This window comes from Hydra vulgaris, chromosome 02 (assembly GCF_038396675.1).
Source record: "Hydra vulgaris chromosome 02, alternate assembly HydraT2T_AEP".
Lineage (NCBI taxonomy): Eukaryota > Metazoa > Cnidaria > Hydrozoa > Anthoathecata > Hydridae > Hydra > Hydra vulgaris.
Window position 1 is genome coordinate 66872501 of NC_088921.1, and position 24000 is coordinate 66896500.

Below are 24000 nucleotides of genomic sequence, written 5' to 3' on the forward strand. Positions count from 1 at the left end.
CAACAACAATTGTTTTAAGGCCCCAATATGTGACTGATAAATTGATAATATTACACTAATCCATTTAATAAACAATAAATTATTAATTAACTAATTATGGCAACTAATTAATTGTAATTATGTAATATGTGCATAAAGCAGCTGATACAAATTACTAATCTTTTAAGTTTTTCTTCTATAGTCAGAATAAAAATTCAAAAATACTATATACTTGAAAAAATTTTAATTTTTTAAAATTATTTGCTGATGGCAAGATGTCTGCTGTTTACAAATTGTACAAAGAACTAGAACAATTACTTTGTATGGTGTCCCAGAAGGGCCGTTCAGAAGAATAAAACTAAAAATTATGTATAAACACTCACCCATGTGATTTCTGCTACGAACATGCCGTAAAATTAGGTGCATGTCCAAAATGTTGAAATCCTATTGACCCCTAAAATTTCTCAAATTGGTCCAATTTTTTGCATTGTTATTCCTTATATATAGTAGAACAAAGTTAGCCTTGTGGAGAGTGGTAAGAAACACTTTTAATTTTTACTATGCAATTCTGGACCACCCTAATATATATATATATGTGTATGCATGTGTGTATGTATGTGTGTGTGTATGTATGTATGTATGTATGTATGTATGTATGTATGTATGTATGTATGTATGTATGTATGTATGTATGTATGTATTTATATATGTGTGTATGTATGTATGTATGTATGTATGTATGTATGTATGTATGTATGTATGTATGTATGTATGTATGTATGTATGTATGTATGTATGTATTTATGTATGTGTGTATGTATGTATGTATGTATGTATGTATGTATGTATGTATGTATGTATGTATGTATATATGTATATATATATATATATATGTATATATATAGAACCCTTAGATGTTGTCCGAAAGTTTTTTCCATATTTTGTTGACAAAAAGTAAAAATTAAAATACAAGACCGGAATTTTTTTTTTTTAATAATGATAGACTGCCTGCCCCAACCAAACCCTCAGTCGATGTAGCAGCACTCCCTTGCGAGTCAGGTTATTTGTCAGTCGATGTAGCAGCACTCCCTTGCGAGTCAGGCTATTTGTCAGTCGATGTAGCAGCACTCCCTTGCGAGTCAGGCTATAAGATAAACGATGTAGCAACACTCCGCGCATGATTTACAGTAAAAAAAATAAAAATAAAAACATTTTATTAAAAAAAAATAAAAATAAAAACATTTTATTAAAAAAAATAAAAATAAAAACATTGTTTTTATTGTTAAAAACATTCAGAATGTTTTAAAAACATTCTGGTCAATTAAATTTGCGTTTTTGTGGTTTTTTTATATAACAATTAATTTGTAATTAAATTAATGGTTTTGACTTTCGTCCAACACGAAAATGTTGGACGAAAGTCAAAAGTAATTAAAAGCGACGTATGTGTTGGCATAAGAATCACTTTTTTCCTTCCGCTCTTCCCAAACCCAACAAACTATAGATCTATATATATATATATATATATATATATATATACACACATGTTCAATGATATTTTATATACACATGATCAATGATATTATAATGAATTAGAAATTAACAAAATTGAGTGTACATTAACTGACATTTTAAAGTGTGGGTTGTATGTATGAAAGAAATCTATTGTATAATAATAACTATAAATGAAAAAACAAATTGCTTACATCAAAATCTTTTGAACCATCAATATCGTCCCATGTATTAAGACCTAGGGAAAAAGCTACATCATCAAACCGAAGATAATACTCTTGCCAAAAATGAAGCCGTCTTAGGCTACAGACAGGAAACAAAACCTAAAAATAAAAATTTAGTTTTAGGTATTTAGTTTGTTTTATAGGAATTTAATTTATTTTACACACATATATTTTTTAGGGGAGATTATACTGAATAAACCTTACACTGGAATGGACCTTTTTAACAATAAAAAAACTAATAAAATAATAGAAATGTGTATTTAAATGCATTTGAAACCAGAATGCAATTTAATCATGGCAAATAATTCACCTTTATACAACATCTCTTTAGCTTGGATTAACTTTACACAACCTGTCTGGATTAACTTTGTTTGAAATAAATGAGAATAAATTTAAGAAGTTAACTTTGACTTTTAATAGATTATAGATTTTGATAAATACTATTGATTTTATACTTTGGATAATAATAGAATGAAAGATATTTGAGCACAGATTCCTGGAATTCTACGGGTATGAAATGCACTTTGATCAGAGTTTAAGGTTAGTTATGTTACAAGTGTATTAATGTGTAATGTAGTAATTAATGTGTAAAAAATATTGTTTACTAATACAAGATTACTAATCACTAATCACAAGAAACATTATTATAATTACAAGAAACATGTCACATCACTTCATTGACTTGGCAAATGCAGGTCAAATGTCATTTAATATCAAAGAATATTGTCTCATGTCACAACCCCATCCCATACATTACACAAACTGCAAGCACTGGATATAAGAGTGTATTAACTGGTTTTAATACAGACCCAATCACATTTATGATGAATAGGTTTAAATCAAAAAACAATGTTCAACATTAGATTTTCATGACTTTTTTATTTTTTTAGAATTCTTAAGGACAAAAATACTATGATTCACTATTGTAATTTATTTTAACACCTTTATTTATTATTTAAAAAACGTTATTGCTGTGCATAACTTAACTGTTTGTTCATTACATAAAATAAATTTAATGCTGGTCAATTCAGTACAAGGCCAGTCCAGTTAGTCAATCAACTGTACTGAATAGCTAACTAAACAATTTAATGCAGATCATGCTTATTGCATTTTCAAATTACTTTCTACTTGTTTAATGTTTTACAGCTTTTTACAGCAAAGATAGTTACTTAGAATTTTGTAAAGTAATATATCTGCCATATTTAAAATTTGAATATTATTTGTATAAATAAATGTATTGTGTTTCACTTAGTACACCTCTCCCCTAAATATTACTTTTTAAATATTTTAACATTTACTTCTTCACTTTTTTGATATAATTTATTTGTAAACTCCTCTTTCGCTGCATCCAAGTGTGCCCAAATTGATACAGTTGTTCTCATAATGTTTTCATGCTCACGCTCACGAATTGAATTACAGAGAAAATCACCAAACCTATAAAATTTTGTAAAACAGTAAAAAATGCTAAGAAACATTGAAGTATTTTAAATGTTGCTTATAATTTTTTTAATATTATTTTTTCAACTTGTTTGCAACTCATGACTCATCATAAAATCTTTATTAAGTCACATATCATGTCACTTATTGCACAACAAAAAGTTGATGCTCGTTATTTTCAACTGAACGAATTGCTTCTAAATATAAAAATACAAGTAAAGTCTTCTTTTGAGCAATGTGGTTGACACTTAACACTCAAAAGGAAGCCTTTTTTACTTACAGAGTCTAGCCATTACCCAAGTATGATACTGGCTGCTACACACAAAGATGTTACGAAAAAATGTTTAGTGTTTCATAATAAACCAAACAAATTACATAAAAGAATTGAATTAAGTTTGTGCAAAATGTGTCATTAAATTAAGCAATGTGCTTTGCTTTGAGAAATATGACACTTTTTAAGATATTGATTTTAAATAGTATTGAGGTCTATTTAGTTTGTAATCAATTTAGTTTGTAATGAGTTTAGCTATGCTTTTATGCAATTCAGGGTTTATTTTTTTTAAGTTAATCACTTGTTTATTTCATCAAATACTTGTAAATGTTAAAAATAAATACTGGAGCTGTACCAAAATGTTTGTTGTTTAAGGGATTAAAAAGTAAAATGAAAAAAAGTTTAACTTTTTGACAAAAAAAAATTTTTCTACTAATTTTTGTCAAAACTAGTAAAAAAACTTAACAAAATTAACGAAAACAAAAAAAAATTATAATTTTCATTGAAAAAATACATTATAAATTTCATAAATAAAACAAAAACTATTCTTTATATTGTCACATCTAATGATGTAAGAATTATTTCTTATAAAACATATTTAATAATATAAGCATTATTATAAATACATACAATTCATAAATATATGCCTACATAAATATATACATACATAAATACATCATTTTCAATAATTAAAATTATTAAATTAAGTGAACAAAAATAATAAGAAATAATGTTGAATTACATAAAAAGCATAACTAAGTTCATTAGAAACTAATCTATATTATAAATACATTATGATATAAGAATTAATTTTATAAGTATAAATACATATCTAATGATGCGAGAACTACTTTTCTTTTTAAGTAAAATATTTAGTTAATTTTCACTTTTTGTAAAAAAGTTTTATTATTTAAACAACCCTTTAAATTTTACAATGAGCTTTAGTTTTTATATGAAACTTTACATGTGATGAGCTCACTTATAAGCTTAATTTTTTTTTTCTTGAAAAAATCAACATAACAATGAATTATTTGTATAATGAAAAACTTAAAAAAACTTTAGAAAAATTTTTTATGAAAATGAAAAAATCTTGAATTCTTATATATGTTATAATTCTTTATTTTCTTTGATTCACTAATACATAATAATAAAATAAATTTATATTTTTAAAATTAGAAGGTAAAAACATTTATTAAATACCATCCTGAATTAATATGCTCTGCAATTCGAACTAAATACTTCATGGTAAACTGAAATGCTTCAGGGAACTGACATACAACCTAAACAAGAAACCATTCAAAAGTTGGAAACTACTTAACTTATAACATATTGCAAATTAAATATTACAAAGAATATATTAAAACTGTATTATTTTAATTTTTTTTTTAAATTCTTAAATTTCTAATGTTTTGCATCCAAAGTGGTTACAAGAAAAATGTTAAATGAAAAAAAGTTAAATACAAGAGACCTATAGTTGTAAAGATTTCAAACATTGTGTTTTTAATACCTTCTCTCTTGTAAAACTGTAGACAATGAGACAAACTGTTAACTGTGTTTTTAATACTTCTCTTGCTCTTGTAGAACTGTAGACAATGAGACAAACTATTTATTTTGGAGCAAAGCTACCTAGAGTTAAACTCTTGCAATTCAAACTATTTACAATTTAAAAGATCATTTAAATTGAACAAGTTTTAAGGCTTTTTTAGGGTTTAATATTTAAAATTAAACTTCTTTAGTTTGAAAACTATTGTATTTCAAACATAATTGAAGACCCCTTCAAGTTTCCAATTACATGAGTTCAACTGTATGAAAAAATAGTTATTAACTAATAAAATGATCAACATTTTCAGACTTCTGATTTGTGTTTGTGATCCATAAAGATTTTACTTTTCAGATTTCTGATTCAGAAATAAGAAGAGATTTCTAATTTGCTTATCTATTTTTGATCCATAAAGTTTTTACTTTTCTGATTTAATCTTGTATTTGCGAAAAAAAAAGTTTTCAATCAAATTTATGAGTTAGTGATATGTGTGGTTTAATAAGTTGGTCCTCAATAGATGTTAAAAAAACTAAAAAATAATGTATGCTTTTTAATGCAAATTTTTTATTGTCTAAAAGTTTTATCACTGAGTAAATTGTTTAATTGTTAAAGTAAGCAAACAAAAGAAGTAACTTTAACGATAGAAAATTGTAAAAAATTTGTCTCGAAAAAGCAAAAAAAAAACATTGAAGTAAAGTTTTCTAAAATGATTCTCAATATAAAATGTATAAAATAATATAAAAACTAATTTATTCAAAGTGGTTATAGTAAGCTTGTTTCAGTTTAATTATTTTATATTTTCAAACATAACATATTTTAAATATAACACTGTATTGAATATTATTATATTAATACGCACCTGACAAACACAATCAAGAAATTGCAAAAATATTGGTGATCTCTGAGTTGGTGCTAAAGGATCCCCAAGGCGATCACTGAACCGATGGCCAAAAGAAATCCAATCTTTCATAACAAGTACCTATTAATTTTAATACAAATTTACTAACAAAAACAACAACAAAAATAATTTTTTTTGCATTAAAAAAATAAAAAATAAAAAAAAATTAATAAAGACTTACTTTAAATCCATCAAATGTTCGATAATAAGAATCCAAAAGGACTTGTGCTAAAGCAGATAACTGAGGAGTTCTGTCCCAACCATCTGAACAATGCAAAAGAACAGAAACATTCTTTTCTGATAAATAATGAGCAATCAATGTAGCACCCTAAATAATTTGTATTTGTAAGTTAAAGTGGGTAAAAATATTTTTTAATGGCATTTATCAATAAAACAAGTATACACCCCCTTCCCACCTCTTCAATCATTAAAAATTAAATTTTAATGAAAAGTTCATTCACTCAATTATTATAAATGTTATATAATTAAAGGAGACAAAACATTATTAGAGCAAACTTATCAACATGCAGATAAAATTAAGTAGAAATTACGGATGTTAAAAATGGTGTGAAAAAATGTGATTCATATTTGAAAAAAGCCTACGCTAATTTTTTAGTTCTTTTTGTTTACTTTCAAAAAAGTGTTTTATTAGAAGTTAGTAAAGATTATTTTTGATTTAATAGTTTTATTTATCAAGTCACATAGTATGTTTTGTATACTATAAGTTACTTTGAAACAATATTTCTAAACAATGTGATTGGTTAACAGAAATTCATTTCATCCATTTATTACGCTTTTCAATGATTTTGTCAAGTAAAAACACTTTTAAAATCAATTTAAACGTTAATTAAGAAAATATTATAACAATAGTTATTTATTATCATTTTTTGTTAAAAAAATTAATCTAGACAAATACTAATTTTTGGGCAGGTTAAAAATAGGTTTGACTTAAGAAAGCAGGGTGAACATTTCAGTTGTCAAAATGAAAATTAAATTGTAACTATTTTGCCAAAAATATACACTCAAATTTATGCTTTGCTAAATATTGCACATAAAAATGAAATGACAGCATCCGAAATCTATCATTTTTATAGCACTCAGAATTCATATTAATTTAACTTTTTTTCATTAGGTTCTACTAAATAAATTCTCGCAAAAAATAGCTGGAATTCTCAACAAGTGTTTGCTGTTATAGTCAACAAACGGTTTTAAACCCTTTGAGCATACTCTAGGAGACCTTGTTTAAATTTTTTCAAAAGTGTACTGAAAAGTTGATGAACATATTCAGCAGCCTGTTCACTGTAGAGATTCAAATGGACTTTTTTTCTAGTCATTGCAATATTTGATGTTATGAAAAACCACACTTTTAAGGCAATGCTGTAGTTTGAAAAAACCAAGTAGGGGTTCTTGAAAAGCTAAATACTTTCTGTAGTCATGTGACATACATGTATGCAACTAAAGTGCACTTGTAGGCCATATTCATGTCACATAAACATGTTGTTATATTTATCTGAAAGGTACTCTGGTACAGAAACAATAAAATCCATTTATTATTATGGTTTAAAAACCAGCAACAAGAGAACCAAAATCAGTATTGGTTTAAAGTGAATAAGTTGTCAGACTCAAGATATTAGAAGTGTGTTAATTAAGAAATCAAAAACTGTGCTAATAATAGTAGAAGTCTAAATGGGAAATATTTAATGGGATCAGAACACTTGTTTTAAACTGTGACAGGTGTTGTTCAGACCACAAGTTGTAAAAGAGTATAAGTGAGAAGTAACTTAAGCAATTGAGTTGAATGTTTAACTATGGATTAAACTGTTTCTCTGAGATGACAGAAAGAATGTGATCGTAAGATTCAAGAGATGAACTTATGTTACTTGCAAATAGTTCTACTATATCTTTAGGGGAGGTAATAAAAATAAGCACATAAGAAATAGTAAATAAAGAGAATTCAAACCTGAATTCACAACAGTTAGATGCATTGATATATAAGTATATACTCAGATCAATCATTATTTTGAAATGAATATTTAGAACTTTCCATATCAAAACATAATAGTCACCAACAATGAGATACAATGAAGCAAACAAATTTAAACTCAAAGGGCAAGTAGGTAAGTTTTACAAGAGCAAAAGTTTAACAGATGAAAAGTTTAACAGGGAAAAAAACAAAAAAAAAAACACCAAATGGTAACGATGGTTTTTTATGTTTGATATTACTAAATACTGTAACTATCTTTTAAATTACTATAGAACTTGACTCATCATACTAAGACATGCAAATCATTCCTAATAATAAGCCATGTAGCTGCTTTAATCGATCATTCTTAGTAATAAGTCATGTAGTTGCTTTAATCAATCATTCTTAGTAATAAGCCATGTAGTTGCTTTAGTCCTGCTAATCAACTCAAAGTTGTAACAAAGAACTCCTGATGTTGCCTCAAAAAAGCACTAACAGGGACCTAATATTTTATGGTTGTTGATAAACTCTCTGAGAAAAATAAATGTAAAAGCTGATAATAAGTAATAAAGTTTTATTTCAAATTTTATCTTAAACATAAAGCTAGAAATAGTAGTTGTTACAGAAAAATACTTAGAATAAAGTCAATAAAAATGAGTATATAATAAATAACTTTTTTACCTTTATATTTCTTGGTACTAAAATCATAAACGATTTTTTTAAGTCAATTTTACTCAAGAAAAAACTTCATGCTCAAGTCAAATTTAGTTTTGACTTTAAAAAATTTGAAACTGAGAAATAAAGCAATAGCTGAAGCAAAGCAAAAAGTTTAAGTGCAATTGTGATAAGTTAATGTTTCTTTTAAGTGCAATTGTGATAAATTAATGTTTCTTTTAAGTGCAACTGTGATAAGTTAATGTTTCTTTTAAGTGCAATTGTGATAAGTTAATGTTTCTTTTAAGTGCAACTGTGATAAGTTAATGTTTATTTTAAGTGCAATTGTGATAAGTTAATGTTTTTTTTAAGTGCAATTGTGATAAGTTAATGTTTCTTTTAAGTGCAATTGTGATAAGTTAAAGCTTTCTTTCAATTAAGGATACTGCTTGGCATCCTAAATAACAAACTATCAAAAACCCTAACAGTTATTCAATTTAAACTTAAAAAAAAAATACCTTGAGTACAGATCTTATATGTAACATCCACTGCGTAGATTCAAGTTGCGACATCCATTTACTGTCTTGAGCTGACTCACATACTACTTGAAGTTTATCAATACTCTCTCTCATTGCATGTATGTTGGCAATATCAAGAAACAAAAGTTTCAAACCATGATAGCGATTCACTATATCTTCAGTACCTTTACCCTTGTAAAATACAATTTTATAGAAATTAGAGGTTAAAAGTTAAAGTTTTCTAAAAATATTTATTGACTAAAACAAGAGCAACTATGAGACTGTATCAAGAGAGGGCAAAGAAAGTAGTGCATTAAAATATTTTTGAATAAAAAATATTTTTAGGGGTCCCTCGAGACCCTTGAGCATATAACAGATTCCTAATATTATCAACAAACAAAAAATTATATAAATGTGTTAGAAATTAGATGCTAATTTAACAGCATCAAAATGAAGTTTATAGTTTTATAGTAATAGGAACTAGTTATATGTTAGTCAACAAACTAACATAAAACGAATATATTTCATGACTAGCAAACATGTTAGTCATGGAATATATTATTATGACTAATTATGTCTTAGGGCATTAGATTTTCGGTATACTCTGGTAACAAAAGGCTCATTTCAAATTAGCAATTTTGCTAATTTAAAAAATAATGAATTCTTATTTTAATAATTCCTAATGATATGCAAAGCTATTAAATTTAACTAACAAATTGTTTAACTTGTTAGTTAAATTTAATAGCTTTGTGTCGATTAACTGGGCAAACAAGTTAATAAAATCAACTTGTCTTTAATTTTGTGCTATAAATTCAAACTTACTTTTAATTTTAGGACTTACTTTTAATTTTAGTGCATTTTCCTAAATTTTTCGATTTAATTCAACATTAGAAAAAATAACAGGAAACATATTACAAAAATTTGTTTTAACAACATGATCACTTTATAACTAGCCATGATAACAATTTTCCTAACTATGTTTTCATGGTTTTGACTTAAGTTACTTGAATTAAGTTTGTGAAAAGTGTATATAAATAAATAACGTTCACAATAAACTGCAACAACTACATTTTTTCTTTATATTTGCTATTTATTTGCTTGCAATAATCTTGACCAGTAATGGCTACTGCATCAGATACAATCTACAGATATTTTTATTGTGCAAATAAAATTTTGTATGGATTTAAAGTAGTACCTTCAAATGACTTGTACCCAAAATAAGTAAAAATAATGAGTTGTGTGGTAAAGAAATTACAAGTGACACAAAAGCTTGCATAAGCAATCTTATACAAAATTTATCTAGAAAACACCTGGAACTCCTCATATTTTTAGAAAAAGAAAAATCAGAAAAAAAAAGAGGAAAAGAATAAGCAAAAATATATAGCCATCAAAGGCAGCATTCCATATTAAAGTGTTTTGTACCGCAGCAAATTATTTTGCATATAGCAAATGATTAAACATGAAACACATACATACATGCATACATACATACATGAAATATACCAACTTTATTACTCAACCAAATTTATTTGTTTTACTGTGTGAACAGGAAAACGAAGAGAGTTATGAGTGAGTGAACACTGTGCCAGAGATTCAGACAAAACACAAACATACATATATATTAAAATACAAAGTAAAATATGAGCTAATGCAGTAACCTTCAGCTATATATATATATATTTTTTTATTCATTGGAATTTCATGCTATTTTTTTCTACACAATGTTATATCCGAAGATATTGTTGGCTTAGCATAGGAACAGCCACAAATAGTCATTAAGACTAATCCAAAGTAAATCTGTTATTGACCAACATTTTTGCGAACAGTACTACTCAAGCGCTGAGTTGGTGGTGACAGGATTTGAACCCATATCATACATATATAACAGATAAAAATTGATAGCTCTATAGACATGACAGATATTAGATAGTATTGATGGCAGGAAGTATAACTCTTCTAGCTTTTACTTAAAAGGTGATTCTTACAGGCAGCAGGACATGAAACAAGTTGCACTGGATTAAATGTTAACATTAGCAGGGTGACTATCAAAAGTATAACGTAAAATTAAGATTACAACACAAAAATGATAAAAACATTATCTTGTTATTTATTTATGAAATAAATTTTCAAATTTTAAACATTTTAAAATATATACATTTTGATAAAAAAACCTTTAGTTTCTCTTTGTTGCTGTTTCCCCCCCCCCCCTCCTTCAGTTTTTTTCTGATTATCTGATTATCATTAAAAAAATATGAAATGTCCATACCTTTAGTCTGTTTCCACCAGCTGCAAGCATTGATCGCGCATCAAAAATTACCAAGCGCTTTACAGGACTTGCATTTTTTGCAGCTTGGACAATATTTTCATCAGCAACATTAAACTAAAATAAATAATTGTTTTTCAATCAAAAATTACACTTATACATTATTATAAATAAACTATAAAGCTTAAAATAAAAGTATATATAGATTTTTGTTTGTATATATATATATATATATATATATATATATATATATATATATATATATATATATATATATATATATATATATATATATTAATGGTGTACAATTGGATATTAGTAAAAAAAAATGCTGAAAAAAAAATACTAAGTGAGAGAGCAACAAAGCAAGTTTAAAAAAATCAAATTAATTTCTTCTTTTTGAGTTTTAACTGAAAAAAGTTAACTTTTAAATAAATAGTTTAAAGTAAAAGAGAAAATACGATTTTATAAGATTAAAATTCATTTGTTTTTTTTTAAAGTAAATTTGAACTAATGACTTGAACATTTTATTTTTATTATTAATTGTTAATCATAAAAGTTTTATAAATATTGCTTACAAAAATTATATCATTTAAATTATATTTACAATATTTATAATATCATTAAATAACCAATAAAATGTAACACCACAGCCATATTTTATTTACAAATTGATTTCTATTACTTTTTTTGAAATGTGTAGAAAAAGTTCATAAAATAATTAAATATAAACGAGCATTTTGATTTTAAAACAGTTTATTGCTTGACTAATTTTATTTTGTTCTAAATAATAATAGAAAACTTAAAACAAATTTTAACACAGAGACTTGCAAAATGTTAACACATTATTATGTCAGTTAAAAAGTCATCAAAAATATGTAACTGAAAAAAAATCATCTTTAGAACACGAAAACAAACTTTAACTTTAGATGTAAAAATTTTTCTTCTTATTGAATTATTAGAAAGAAAACTATATATATATATATATATATATATATATATATATATATATATATATATATATATATATATATATATATATATATATATATATATATATATATATATATATATATATATATATATATATATATTTGTATATATATATATATATAAATATATATATATATATATATATATATATATATATATATATATATTAATATATATATATATATATTTATACATATATAATGAATGTACTTAATAGAAAATCTTCAAGACTATAATATACAGCCTCAGAATTAGGAAAAATAAGGTCGATATATATATATATATTATATATATATATATATATATATATATATATATATATATATATATATATATATATATTTATATATATATAAATATACAAATACCTTTTTTATATATCAAAAATGAAGCAATAAACCTTTCCCAAAAATTGTCAAATGCACAATGCATTGTGGTAGTTGCATTCAATTAAATCTAAACAATCCGAATTACTACAGTGATGAGTTCTTTTAATAATAATTTAGAAAATAAAACAGATGCTAGTTGTTCTCCGAGTTGTTGTCTGGTATCTAAATCTGTTTTTCGTGAACTTAAACACAATGAACTTGTTGCTTTCAATGAAGAGGAATCTATATACAATAGTATTTCAACTTGAACAAGAGACATTTATTTTAGCCGAACATAACTCACAATTTTGTCAATTATTATCTTGTTAAGGGGACTATATATAGAGATAGTAGTAAAAGGAGAGCCTAAAGGCATCAATCTCTTGGCTATCACTTATTTAAAGAAAATTTTGTAAAAATAGAAAAGCATCCATAAATTTGTTTATTACAAAGTGTAAAATGCAGCATCTGTAAAACGTAAACAACGCAAAGTTTTTACACACTTGTGGCAGTGTATTGGTGAAGTACTCTATGCTTAATGCAATTGAAAAGCTGATGTAGGGGGCTCTTGTAAGCATGTTGCTACATCATTATACCAACTAGTTGAATATACAGAGCCAGATATTAAACTGGTCCCAGAAAGTAAAACACGTATTGACGTTTCACAGATATGGGATGTTAACTTGATTTTTTTCTGAACTGGAGAGTCAACCAAGAAGAAACTGATGATTTTTTTCATACTTAATTTTGTGTTATTTTGTCTAATTTATATTCTTATATTACAATCGCAAATAGCATAAGGTTTGTGTTCTAAAAAATCATTATAAGGCATTATGAGATATTTGGACACACATTGCACAGAAAGAATAGAGTTTCTTAGACACGCAAATGGTTGTGGAATTATTATTTGGACAAAAATTTTCTATTGAACGCATAGATTACTTTAAATCAAAAAACAAAAACACAAGACCGAATAGCCAAAATAAAATTAAAAAACAAAAAAATATGGAAAATGGCCTTTTAATTAAAAACTCTTGCAATTAATTTTATAAATTTAAAATTTTAATGGCAACAAAAAGTAGTAATAATGGCAAAGGAACATCATTATATAAGTAAAAATTAATAATCATCTTTATAAATAAAAATTATTTATCCGAAAAATTTTTATATACAAATGTATACAATAAAATTTATTTATTTTTAACAATATATAAAACCTTTCTATATATATGAATAATTATAAGAAAACCTTTCCCATAGCACCAAATTTGGGTTGAGAACACCTCATCATAAATGTTTTACGCTGATTATTAAACCATGTAAGTACTGGAACTCTTCCCTGCATAAACAAATAATAAAAAAAGTTAATTATGCTAGAAGCAGGAAAAATAAAACCAATATAAAAATTTAAGGGCAATATATAATATTTCAGGCTTTTTTAGCCAATCAATTAATCTAAAATCAATTACAAAATAAGAAATTTCTTAAGTAATCCAATTTTAAGTATTTTGCTTAGAACGCAGTAGACACTGAACACAGTGGATTGTTGAACTTAATAAAAATTTGATTGACTGCTTTGCTGGCTAAAGTTTGCCATCATGTCAATCTGGAAACACTCTTAAACATATGCCATGCCATTTTTGGCTCTCATAATTTTTTAAACATCTTCACTTCTAACAAGGATGCAAGCAACCACTATTGGAGTTGGAAGTTACTGGAAGAGTAAAGATGAAACTTATAAACCAAAATAGCAATTAACAGACAACTTAAAATATTGCAAATTATATGAATCAGGAATACAAGACGATAGGACTGGATTCCAGAGAACCGATGTTTGAGGAAAAAAAACTTTAGGAATAAAAATATGCAGAGCACTTAGGAACACAGTTAAAAGATAAGATGTAATTGGATGACGAGTAACACGAGAATGAATTTTAGTAGATGGCACCAAACAAGCTAGCTCTTTAGAGCAATATTACGATGATTGAAAGTTGGCTGCAATAGCAGGTCAAAAAATGTTTACAATGCATTTTTGCACCTTGTCTAAAAGAGAAAGAGCTTCATTCGAAGATTGAGATTTATAGAAAAGATAGAATCCGGAATAAGAAAATGACGGGCACAACAAAGAGATACAACCTTAGCAGATGCTAAGTTTAAAATCCACAAGCCATTGCAACCCCCCAGTTGTTACAAAAGACAGACAGTATAAAGATTGGCTGCTTGTTTTAAGCAATCAAAAAGTGAAAATTTTTGTTAACGCAAAAAGTATATAGTTGAGTAAATAGAGCTTTAGATGTAAGTCTGCTATTTTAGATAAAAAAACAATGCAGGAGTAAAGATAGAACATTGAGGTACCTCTAAAGCTACTGAAAATGAAAAATAGTGTAGGCCTTCAAAAATGACTTAAATGCTGTAATTAGAAAGTTAGAAAGAAATGATTAAATAATCTCAAAACCTTTAAAAAAAGAAACTAATTATAGAGAGAAAACTAATCGTAGGATAGTTAAAGAGGTTAGTTGAAGAGGTTAGTTAAAGTAGGTCAGGTTAGGTTATCCTGCTATATAAAATTGAGATATAATAAACATATAACCCTGAATAACATTCAGGGTCAAGTCAGGTTATCCTGCTACTGGTAACATGTAACCCAGTTCAACCTGATTTATATCCTGCTTCCTTGTTGGATACACTTTTTTAGGCAAAGGCTAGGAGATGCCAAATCTGACTTAACACATTCCCTGCTTTGGGGCTCTTGGTTGAAAAGGCTAGAGATGGTTTCTCGATAAAAATAATAATCTTGAGCAGATGTTAAATTTATCCAGCAACTGCCTTGTAGAAGGCATCTTAGACAAAAAATTAAGGGGTAAACAGATTATATCTGTTGACTAGCTTCACACCCTTTCTAAATCTATAAGTTTGGCGTAGATGTATTTATAATACATTGTTTCCAGTTTAGGATGTTGAATGCTGGATCTTCTTGACTCATTGCATGGGCTTTGCTCTCTGTTTTTCTCTGTTTTTATGACTACTATTAATACTAGACATTCTATTATTTCCTAATGAGAATACATCTTTGAAACTCAGTTTAATGGTTCTGAGTCTGGCAGGTAGTCAGATTTTCTAAACTCTGTGGCAGCTCTCAGAGAGGCTGATTCCATCAACATTTGTAAAATATACTACTAGTGCTAGTACCTAAACTAGTGCATTGTTAGTACTAAAAGTACTAACAATGCCATATTGCGCATGGTTCGTCACTGTACAGACTTTAGGTGTGTATTGTCGAGGCCACATTTGAAGCTCTTTGTAACGGCTTTGGGTTTATTAATAGTAATGAGGCAATTGCTTGGACTAATAAATAGTGTATGAGTACTATCTGTGTTTTGAGTCAAGTTCTTTAACCATTTTAAAAAATGACAAAAGTATCAAAAACTATAAAACACAAAAAACCATAGTTACCACCAAGTTCTCTAATTCTATTATTTACTAATATTTGAGATCTTCAAAGTAACTTTGCTTCTGTTGAGTCTTATCTCTTGCAAAGTTTACCAGACATACTTACTTTTTGTGCGACAAATTTGAGTTCAGCTGTCGCATCTTGTAATTATAGTGTTGATGGTCATACACAATATTGGTGTATGTTGATCTTCATTTAATTTGTGTAAAGTAAAAATAGAAACATGAATTATGGGTGAATTCCTACATTCGTAGGAATTCACCCATTTGTCGTGAAACTAGGACAATCGACAGATTATTCTTTTATGTACTTTCATTTTAGCACCACTTCAACCTATCGCTTTTCTCTTTGTTCTACATTGCTCTCCTTCATCGACTGCATTCTTTTCAATATTATTTCTGATCAAATTAACAAACCCTTTTCTCTTTATCCTTCAGCCAATATAATTGTTGTTGGTGACTTTAATACTCATCACACTGAATGGCTTGGTTCTAGTGTCAGTGTCTCTGCAGATGTTAAGACACTTAACTTTTGCCTTTTTCAATCTCTAACACAAATAGTCAACTTTCCATATTGCTTTCCAGACAATCTGAATCATTTATTATCCCTATTTTCAAAAATTCTAGAGAGCAATCTGACTTGTCTAACAACTGTCCCATTAGTCTTCTTCCTATCCTAGGCAAAATTTTTTGAGTCTTTAGTTAACAAATACTTAATCTTGAATCTTGAATCTAATAACTTACTTTCAATCAATCAATATGGATTTCAATCTTCTTGTTTTAACTTACTTTCAATCAATCAATATGGATTTCAATCTTCTTGTTCTACTGCTGATTTGTTAATGGTAATAACTGATAGGTCTTTTATCATGCATTAGATAGATATGAAAAGGTTAAGGCTATCACTCTTGACATTTCTAAAGCCTTTATAAGCTTTCTTCTTATAGTGTATTAGGTAACATCTTTAGGATTATTGAATCCTTCTTTACCGATCGTAGTATAAAAGTTGTCCTCGATGGACAGCACTTTTCTTAATTTCCTGTAACTTTATGGGTTCATCAAAGTTCAATCCTTGGTCCTATACTCTTTTTAATTTACATTAACAATCCCCTAGACTTACATCTAAGGTGGCATTGTTCGCTAACACTACCATTTATATTTGTCGTGAGGCTCTTGTCGGCTGGTGAACTTTAACTTAAATAAAACTCAACTTTTTTCAGCTAATCGTTATTGCAATAATCTAGATCTTCCTAATTTTATAAATAGTAATGTACTCAATGAGTCATTTAACTTTTATCTTCTAGGATTAACTCTTACTTCCAATCTTTCTTGGAAACCATTCATTGATTCCATTCCAAAATTAGCATCTGCTAAGGTTGCATCTATTTATCATGCTTGCCACTTTCTTACACTGGATTCTATTCTTTATGTCTATAAATCTCTAATTTGTCCTTGTATGGAATACTATTACCATATCTGGGGCGGACCTTCTAATGATGCCCTTTTTCTTTTAGACAAGGTGCAAAAACACATTGTAAACATAGTTGGACCTGCTCTTGCAGTCAACCTTTAATCATTGTCACATTGCTGTAGTGTTGCTTCTATAATGGTCACTGTTCTAAAGGTCTAGCATCTTTTGTGCCATCAACTAAAATTAATTTTTGTTTTACTCGTCATTCAGTTAAGTCTTATCCTTTTACTGTGACTGTTCTTAAATGCTCCAAAAATTCCTATTTGCCTAGTTTTTTTCCACAAACATCAGTTATTTAAAATTCACTTCTTCCACTTGTTTTCCTGATTTATATAAATTCCAATCTTTTAAGTCATTTGTTAATCTTTATCTTGCTTTTTAAACTTCATCTTTCCTCTTCCAGTAACTTCCAACTCTAGTAGTGGTTGCCTTGTTGGAAGTGAAGATGTTTAGAAAAGAAAAAAAGAAAAAAAAAAAGAACAGAGTGTTTTCTAGAGTTTTTAAAATGTAAAACCATTTAACACTAATTAAAGTTTAGCAATAATTGAAATCAGCTCTGGAGAACACATTTGTAAAACTATGATGGAAATGTTGTCTGTACCATAAGCCGTAGGAGAGTTTTATTTAGAATTTACTTAAGCATCAAAAGCCGGAGTGATTTGAATGTCTAACAATGGGTTGTTTTTTTAACTGGTATGGCTATTAAATTCAAGAGTTTAAATTAGAGTTGAAGTTAAAGTTTTTTGCAAACAACTCTTATTCTAGGGAGAGGTTATAAGATCAGAACCATGAATTAGAGATGGAATGTTAGACTTATTTTAGGTAATGACGCTGTTAAAGATTTCCAAAAGTTTCCAGAACCTAACATCTGAGATAAGATACAAGATTTATTAAACTGATAATAACTAATTAACGGAGCCTAATATTAGACAGGATACATTTACATTTTACATTCACTTCTTTCAATAATAAAAATATATTTGTTCTCAAGAGATGTTCTTGTATAAAAAATTAAACAAAATGATTACGGTAATGTAACAACTGCATAAGAAGGTGAAAAACGTGGAGTAGAATGAGACATAAAACCAATAAGAAAGAACAAAAGTTTCCATACCTGCTTGGATCCAGGAAAAGATTAAGAAAAAGAGCCATAATCTTAAACAGAGATTAGAAAAAATGTTGCATAGAACAACATTTGTCAAAGAAGATTAAAGTGGTTTGGACATCAGCATGAAGAAATGGAAACAGCTTCAGAAGAAAATGGTAGAGATTGAAGCAAGAAACTTAAAGAGAGTGCATTACATATGGTATAAATGAGATTTAGTTAAGGAAAGAAGATGCTTAAGATTTAATTTATTGCTGTTTCTCTAATATAAGACTGTTTATATTAAAGAAACAGCATAAAAAGTTTAGGCTAAATCTTGATGATGATGATGATGATTATGTTGATGATCATGATAATTATGTTGATCATGATGATGTTTATATATAAATATACATTTATATATATATATATATATATATATATATATATATATATATATATATATATATATATATATATATATATATATATATATATATATATATATATATATATATATATAATATAAAATAAATTTCAAATAAAAAAAATATATACTTTAGGATGTATCAATGTTTATGCAACCCCAGTCACAAACCCTGTTACAGCTATTTTTATCAAACCCATTCTGGTCCCAGTAAAATTTCAACCCCAATTTCAAAGTTCTCACAACCACCAGATCAATGGGAAAAAAAGTGCTTTTAGAAAGCCAATGTTTTTGATACAGCAGAGAAAAGAATTACAATGATCACAAACTATGCAAAAATTCTGATACATGATGACAATAATGAATGACAAAAGATTTTCTAGTTTGTAGAACAACATCAAAACTTGTGTGGTAACTTTGTAAAAAATTCAATACTTTAGCAATAAAATTTCTATTCTTCCAGAAAACATTTGTCATCATAAAAACATTATATTAGGAACTAGTATAATGTATAAACATTTTTCTTACTTTGTATTACAGAAAGTTTGGCAATTTGTCAGTAAAGAAAAAGTTTTTTCATTTTTCATTACTTCTACAATAATAATTTCTTCAATAAATTTTTTTAAATTTATTCAAATACTCATTTAATATATTCAATTACTTTTTTAACATTGAATTAATTAAAACCCTGTACCTCTGCATTTCTAGCAATATTTTTACACTATTTTTAAACAATAAAAAATAAAAACTTTTATTGATAAAAAATACCTTTGACCTAAATGTTGCTGACTCAATAATATCTTCTTCCTGTTAATTCAAAATCAAAAAATGTAAAAAGAAACTATGAATGACTCTTTAATGAACTTTAAATATTGTTGTAAAAAAAAAACTTTACGCAACTTTGGTCTATTTTTAAAAATCTTGCTTCATCTTTAGAAGCTACTTTAAGACAGGTTTTTTACATGTCAGGCCTTGTTACGAGATTTCGCTGCGTAGCCAAAACGCGTAACTTATTTCTAAGTAACTCAACTCATCAAATATATTTTGCATCGTTAGAAGTTATATTGCGTCACTCGCGTCTTTTCAAGTACCGCATTGTAATTAAACTTATTTTATTAACGCGTTAAAAATCATACAAACAGTTTGTTTTTTTCTCACTATAACAACAGTTACAAATAAAATCTAAGTTCTTATTTAAAAAATCATTTTTATTGTTTTTTTCAAATATGAACTAACTTTTATTTTGAAAAAAATATTTTTTTCATGAAACGTAAAATAATGTTTGTTTATTTTCTTATGATTTTACAGTTGGTTTTTGGTTATTTTATTAACTGTTAATAAGTTTTTTCTTATTTAATATGTGAACTCATTTTAATGTTTTTAAACAAGAAAGAGTTTTTTTTTGTTGTTTATCAGTTACCGATAACATATTCGTGATCGTAATTTATTTTCAAAAATTAAACGAACGTCATTAAAACATTACGTTATTGAATTAACAATTAACAAAATATCTTATTAATAAAATATTTACATCAAAATAAATCGTGCATTTTTTAAACTATTATGACTAAAAATAAATTTTATATTTAAAAGAAATTTATATATTTAATTCCTTAAGATAAAACTTAAAACACTTAATTTTTTTTAACTAATTTTTAACAACAACAAAAAAATTATTTAACAAAACTGTTTCTTTAATAAAAAATCTATTAGTTTACAATTGCGGTTTTACTTTGCGGTTTTACGTTTTAGTTTTACAATTACGTTTTACAATTTAGTTTTACAGTTACGTTTTACAATTGCGGTTTTACATTTTAGTTTACTCTTGCGCTTTTACTTACGACTTTATTTCTTCTGAATAAACGTCATGTTAACGACAATCAAAAGATAATTTAAATATTCTAAAAGATTTAAGTTTTTGCTTAGCGCAAAACTGCTGAACGCGTAGGCAAATCGCCTTTTCGCAAGCAAAATGCGAGCTGCGTAACGCTTCTTAACAAGGCCTGCATGTAAACATGCGAACAAGCGACTTGATTTGTAGTATTATTTTTCCTTAATTTAAGAACAGAAAAAAATGCAACAAACAAATAATTTAAGGTCAAGAAGAAGTCACAAACCTTAAAACCACAAAAGCAATTAAAGCAAGGTTACATCATAAAAGAAATTAGAATAAAAGGTAAAGATATAAATATAGCTATATAAATGTGCCAATAGTTTACATTACAGTCAACCAATTGATCAAAAATATTTGTAAAAAAGTCAATTAATATATGGAGTGTGATAAAAGAAATTAAAAGAAACTGTTGGCTACTTGAGTGTGATAAAAGAAATTGAAAGAAACTGCCAGCTGTTTGAGTGTGATAAAAGAAATTGAAAGAAACTGCCAGCTGTTTGAGTGTGATAAAAGAAATTGAAAGAAACTGTTGGCTGTTTGAGTGTCATAAAAGAAATTGAAAGAAACTGTTGGCTGTTTGAGTGTGATAAAAGAAATTGAAAGAAACTGTTGGCTGTTTGAGTGTGATTAAAAAAGAGGTGTGATTAAAAAAGAAATTGAAAGAAACTGCCAGCTGTTTGAGTGTGATAAAAGAAATTGAAAGAAACTGTTGGCTGTTTGAGTGTTATAAAAGTTTTCGCTGTAATTATTAAAATAAACTTTATTAATTATTTAAAAAAAATTTAAAAGTTTTTATTTTAAAAAAATTAAATAATTTAAATCTGATATAATGATGTACAGATAAAAAAAGTGATGTTTCTGATGATATGAATTAATGTTACTTGTAAAATCTTTAAATGTCAATAATGAAATTATGCAATATCACAGATAAAATCCATCATAATCAATAATGAAAAGAATGTATTAATACAAAAAGAATGAAATGATAAAATCAATGTCACTAATGTTTTAGTTTTTCACTGACAAAATAAAAAATGATTAAAGCTAATCTAAAAGTAAACAGAAAAACATTCAGGTTTATAAAATTTTGTAATGTCAAACAAAAATAAATTTGTAGTTAATATATAACAAATACCTTGACAACTGATGAAACATAAGGATGACAAGGATATAAGGATGAGACACTATAATCTTAAGTTAATATATAACAAATACCTTGACAACTGATGGAACATAAAGATGACAAGGATATGATGATGAAACACTATAATCTCCATTTAACTTAGACAGCTTCCATAATTCAGATATCTGTTTTGAAAATTAGAAAATGTTTTTTGTTTTAAGTAAAACTAAAAGTGTATGTGTGTGTATGTGATACATGTATAAAATTTTTTCAAAAAACTAACCCCCTGTCGTTTAAATTCTTCTTATGGTTTGTAAAAATTCCATCCATCTAATTGAAAATCAGGTTGATTACTGTAACAAATAAATTAAAAATTAAATTTGAAAGAAATAAAAAAAAAAAAATTTTTTTTTGCAAAATAGTTGTTACAACTTAAAAAAATTGCACCTTACAAAGCTTTTACAGGGAAGTAACTTGTTTGAATTCCAAACTATGAATTTTAGTCTCTTGTGAAATATATGAAACATACGAGAAACGCAACCACTTTAAAAAATGTATAAAAATAAAACTCATAAATTTAAATACTTTAATATATCTAATATTAGAAATAAACACTAAAAAGAAAATAGATAATAAGAAGCCTGAGAAAGCCTCAAAAGTGAAAAATTAAGAAAAAATTGAAATAAAATAATTAAATCTAATTAAAATATTTTTTTTAAATCTACTAATTTTAATTCAAAATTTAAAACACTGAACTGCAAACAAACTGCAAACAAACTGAAAAAAAGCTTTTAAAACAACATACTAAAAGATTTTATTTTACTTACACCTTCGTGAAACCTGAATAAATTTTATTCAGGTTTCACAAAGACTGCCTGTTTTCTTTGTGAAGAAAAGTCCCGAATAAGGTTGCAGTAAAGGTTAATTTAAAGTACCTGAAAGAAACTGATGGAATCAAGAAAATTATTGCACAGCAGTGCTTTGTGTAAACTTCGTGTAGCCTTCTCTACTTTCAAAGCCTTCACTTGGAAAGAGAAAGATAAAGCAAGTTGAAGAAGCAGTTATTAAGAAACTTGATACTGTTTTGAATGTCTCTGAATTTGATCTTACTATCATCTCCGGCTTTTTTCCACATTTCAACCCTTTAAGTTTTCCTGACTTACACAATCTACAACTTTTCAAGTCTTCTGTCAACCCTTTCCTTGCTCATTAACTCTATTTTTTGTTTTCTAGAAACTCTTTGAACTAAAGATGATAGCTCTTTTGAGCAGCAATCTTATCTTAAAAGGAATACGTAGAAAAGAGAAAGAGATGCAACTTTAAGACAATAGGAGAGATCTAACTACATTTAAAATGCATTTTTGGACTTTGTCTAAAAGAGAAAGAGCATCATTAGCAGAACCAGCCTAAATATGACAACAGTATTCCATACAGGGACGAATAAGAGATTTATAGAGGTAGAGAAGTCAGGAGTAAGATAATGGCTAGCCCGATAAAGAGAAGCAACTTTAACAGATGCTAACTTTGCAAACAATTGTAAATATGATTTCCATGAGAGGTAAGTAGTCAATGATAATCCAAATAGCCATAAGAAAGAGAACTCAGTTAGAATGGGGCAACTCTGGGAGTTTAAGTAACATATATATAGCAACCCATAGTAGCAGAACAGTAAATTTGTCTTGACTATTTTGAAATCAAAAAAATGCCCATTAAAAAGTTTAAACTTGGGTTATCTTTTCTACAAGATTTTGGATTTAGCACCCTCAAAAATAGTCAGGCAACAACTTTTAGGAATATTCTTTCACTATAATTTAAACTATTCATAAAAAGTTTCACTTAAAAATCCAAAATGACAGACTTAGGCTATAATAAAGCATTTCAGTTTGAATTTCAAAATGTTATATTTTTTGAAAAGTTTTGAGTTAGGAGCTTAA

At 26.8% G+C, this 24000-nt stretch overlaps 1 protein-coding gene across 1 annotated transcript in view; it reads right to left on the reverse strand.

Moving 5' to 3' along the window:
- The window catches only part of LOC100201509 (uncharacterized), a 93702-nt gene that overhangs the window by 18272 nt on the left and 51430 nt on the right, over positions 1-24000 (reverse strand). The window contains 12 exon segments of the mRNA XM_065791749.1: positions 1683-1811; positions 3011-3146; positions 4621-4700; positions 5820-5939; positions 6040-6186; positions 8994-9185; positions 11260-11373; positions 13867-13956; positions 19818-19856; positions 22159-22251; positions 22350-22419; positions 22514-22609. Coding sequence (XP_065647821.1) covers positions 1683-1811; positions 3011-3146; positions 4621-4700; positions 5820-5939; positions 6040-6186; positions 8994-9185; positions 11260-11373; positions 13867-13956; positions 19818-19856; positions 22159-22251; positions 22350-22419; positions 22514-22609 — 1306 coding nt within the window.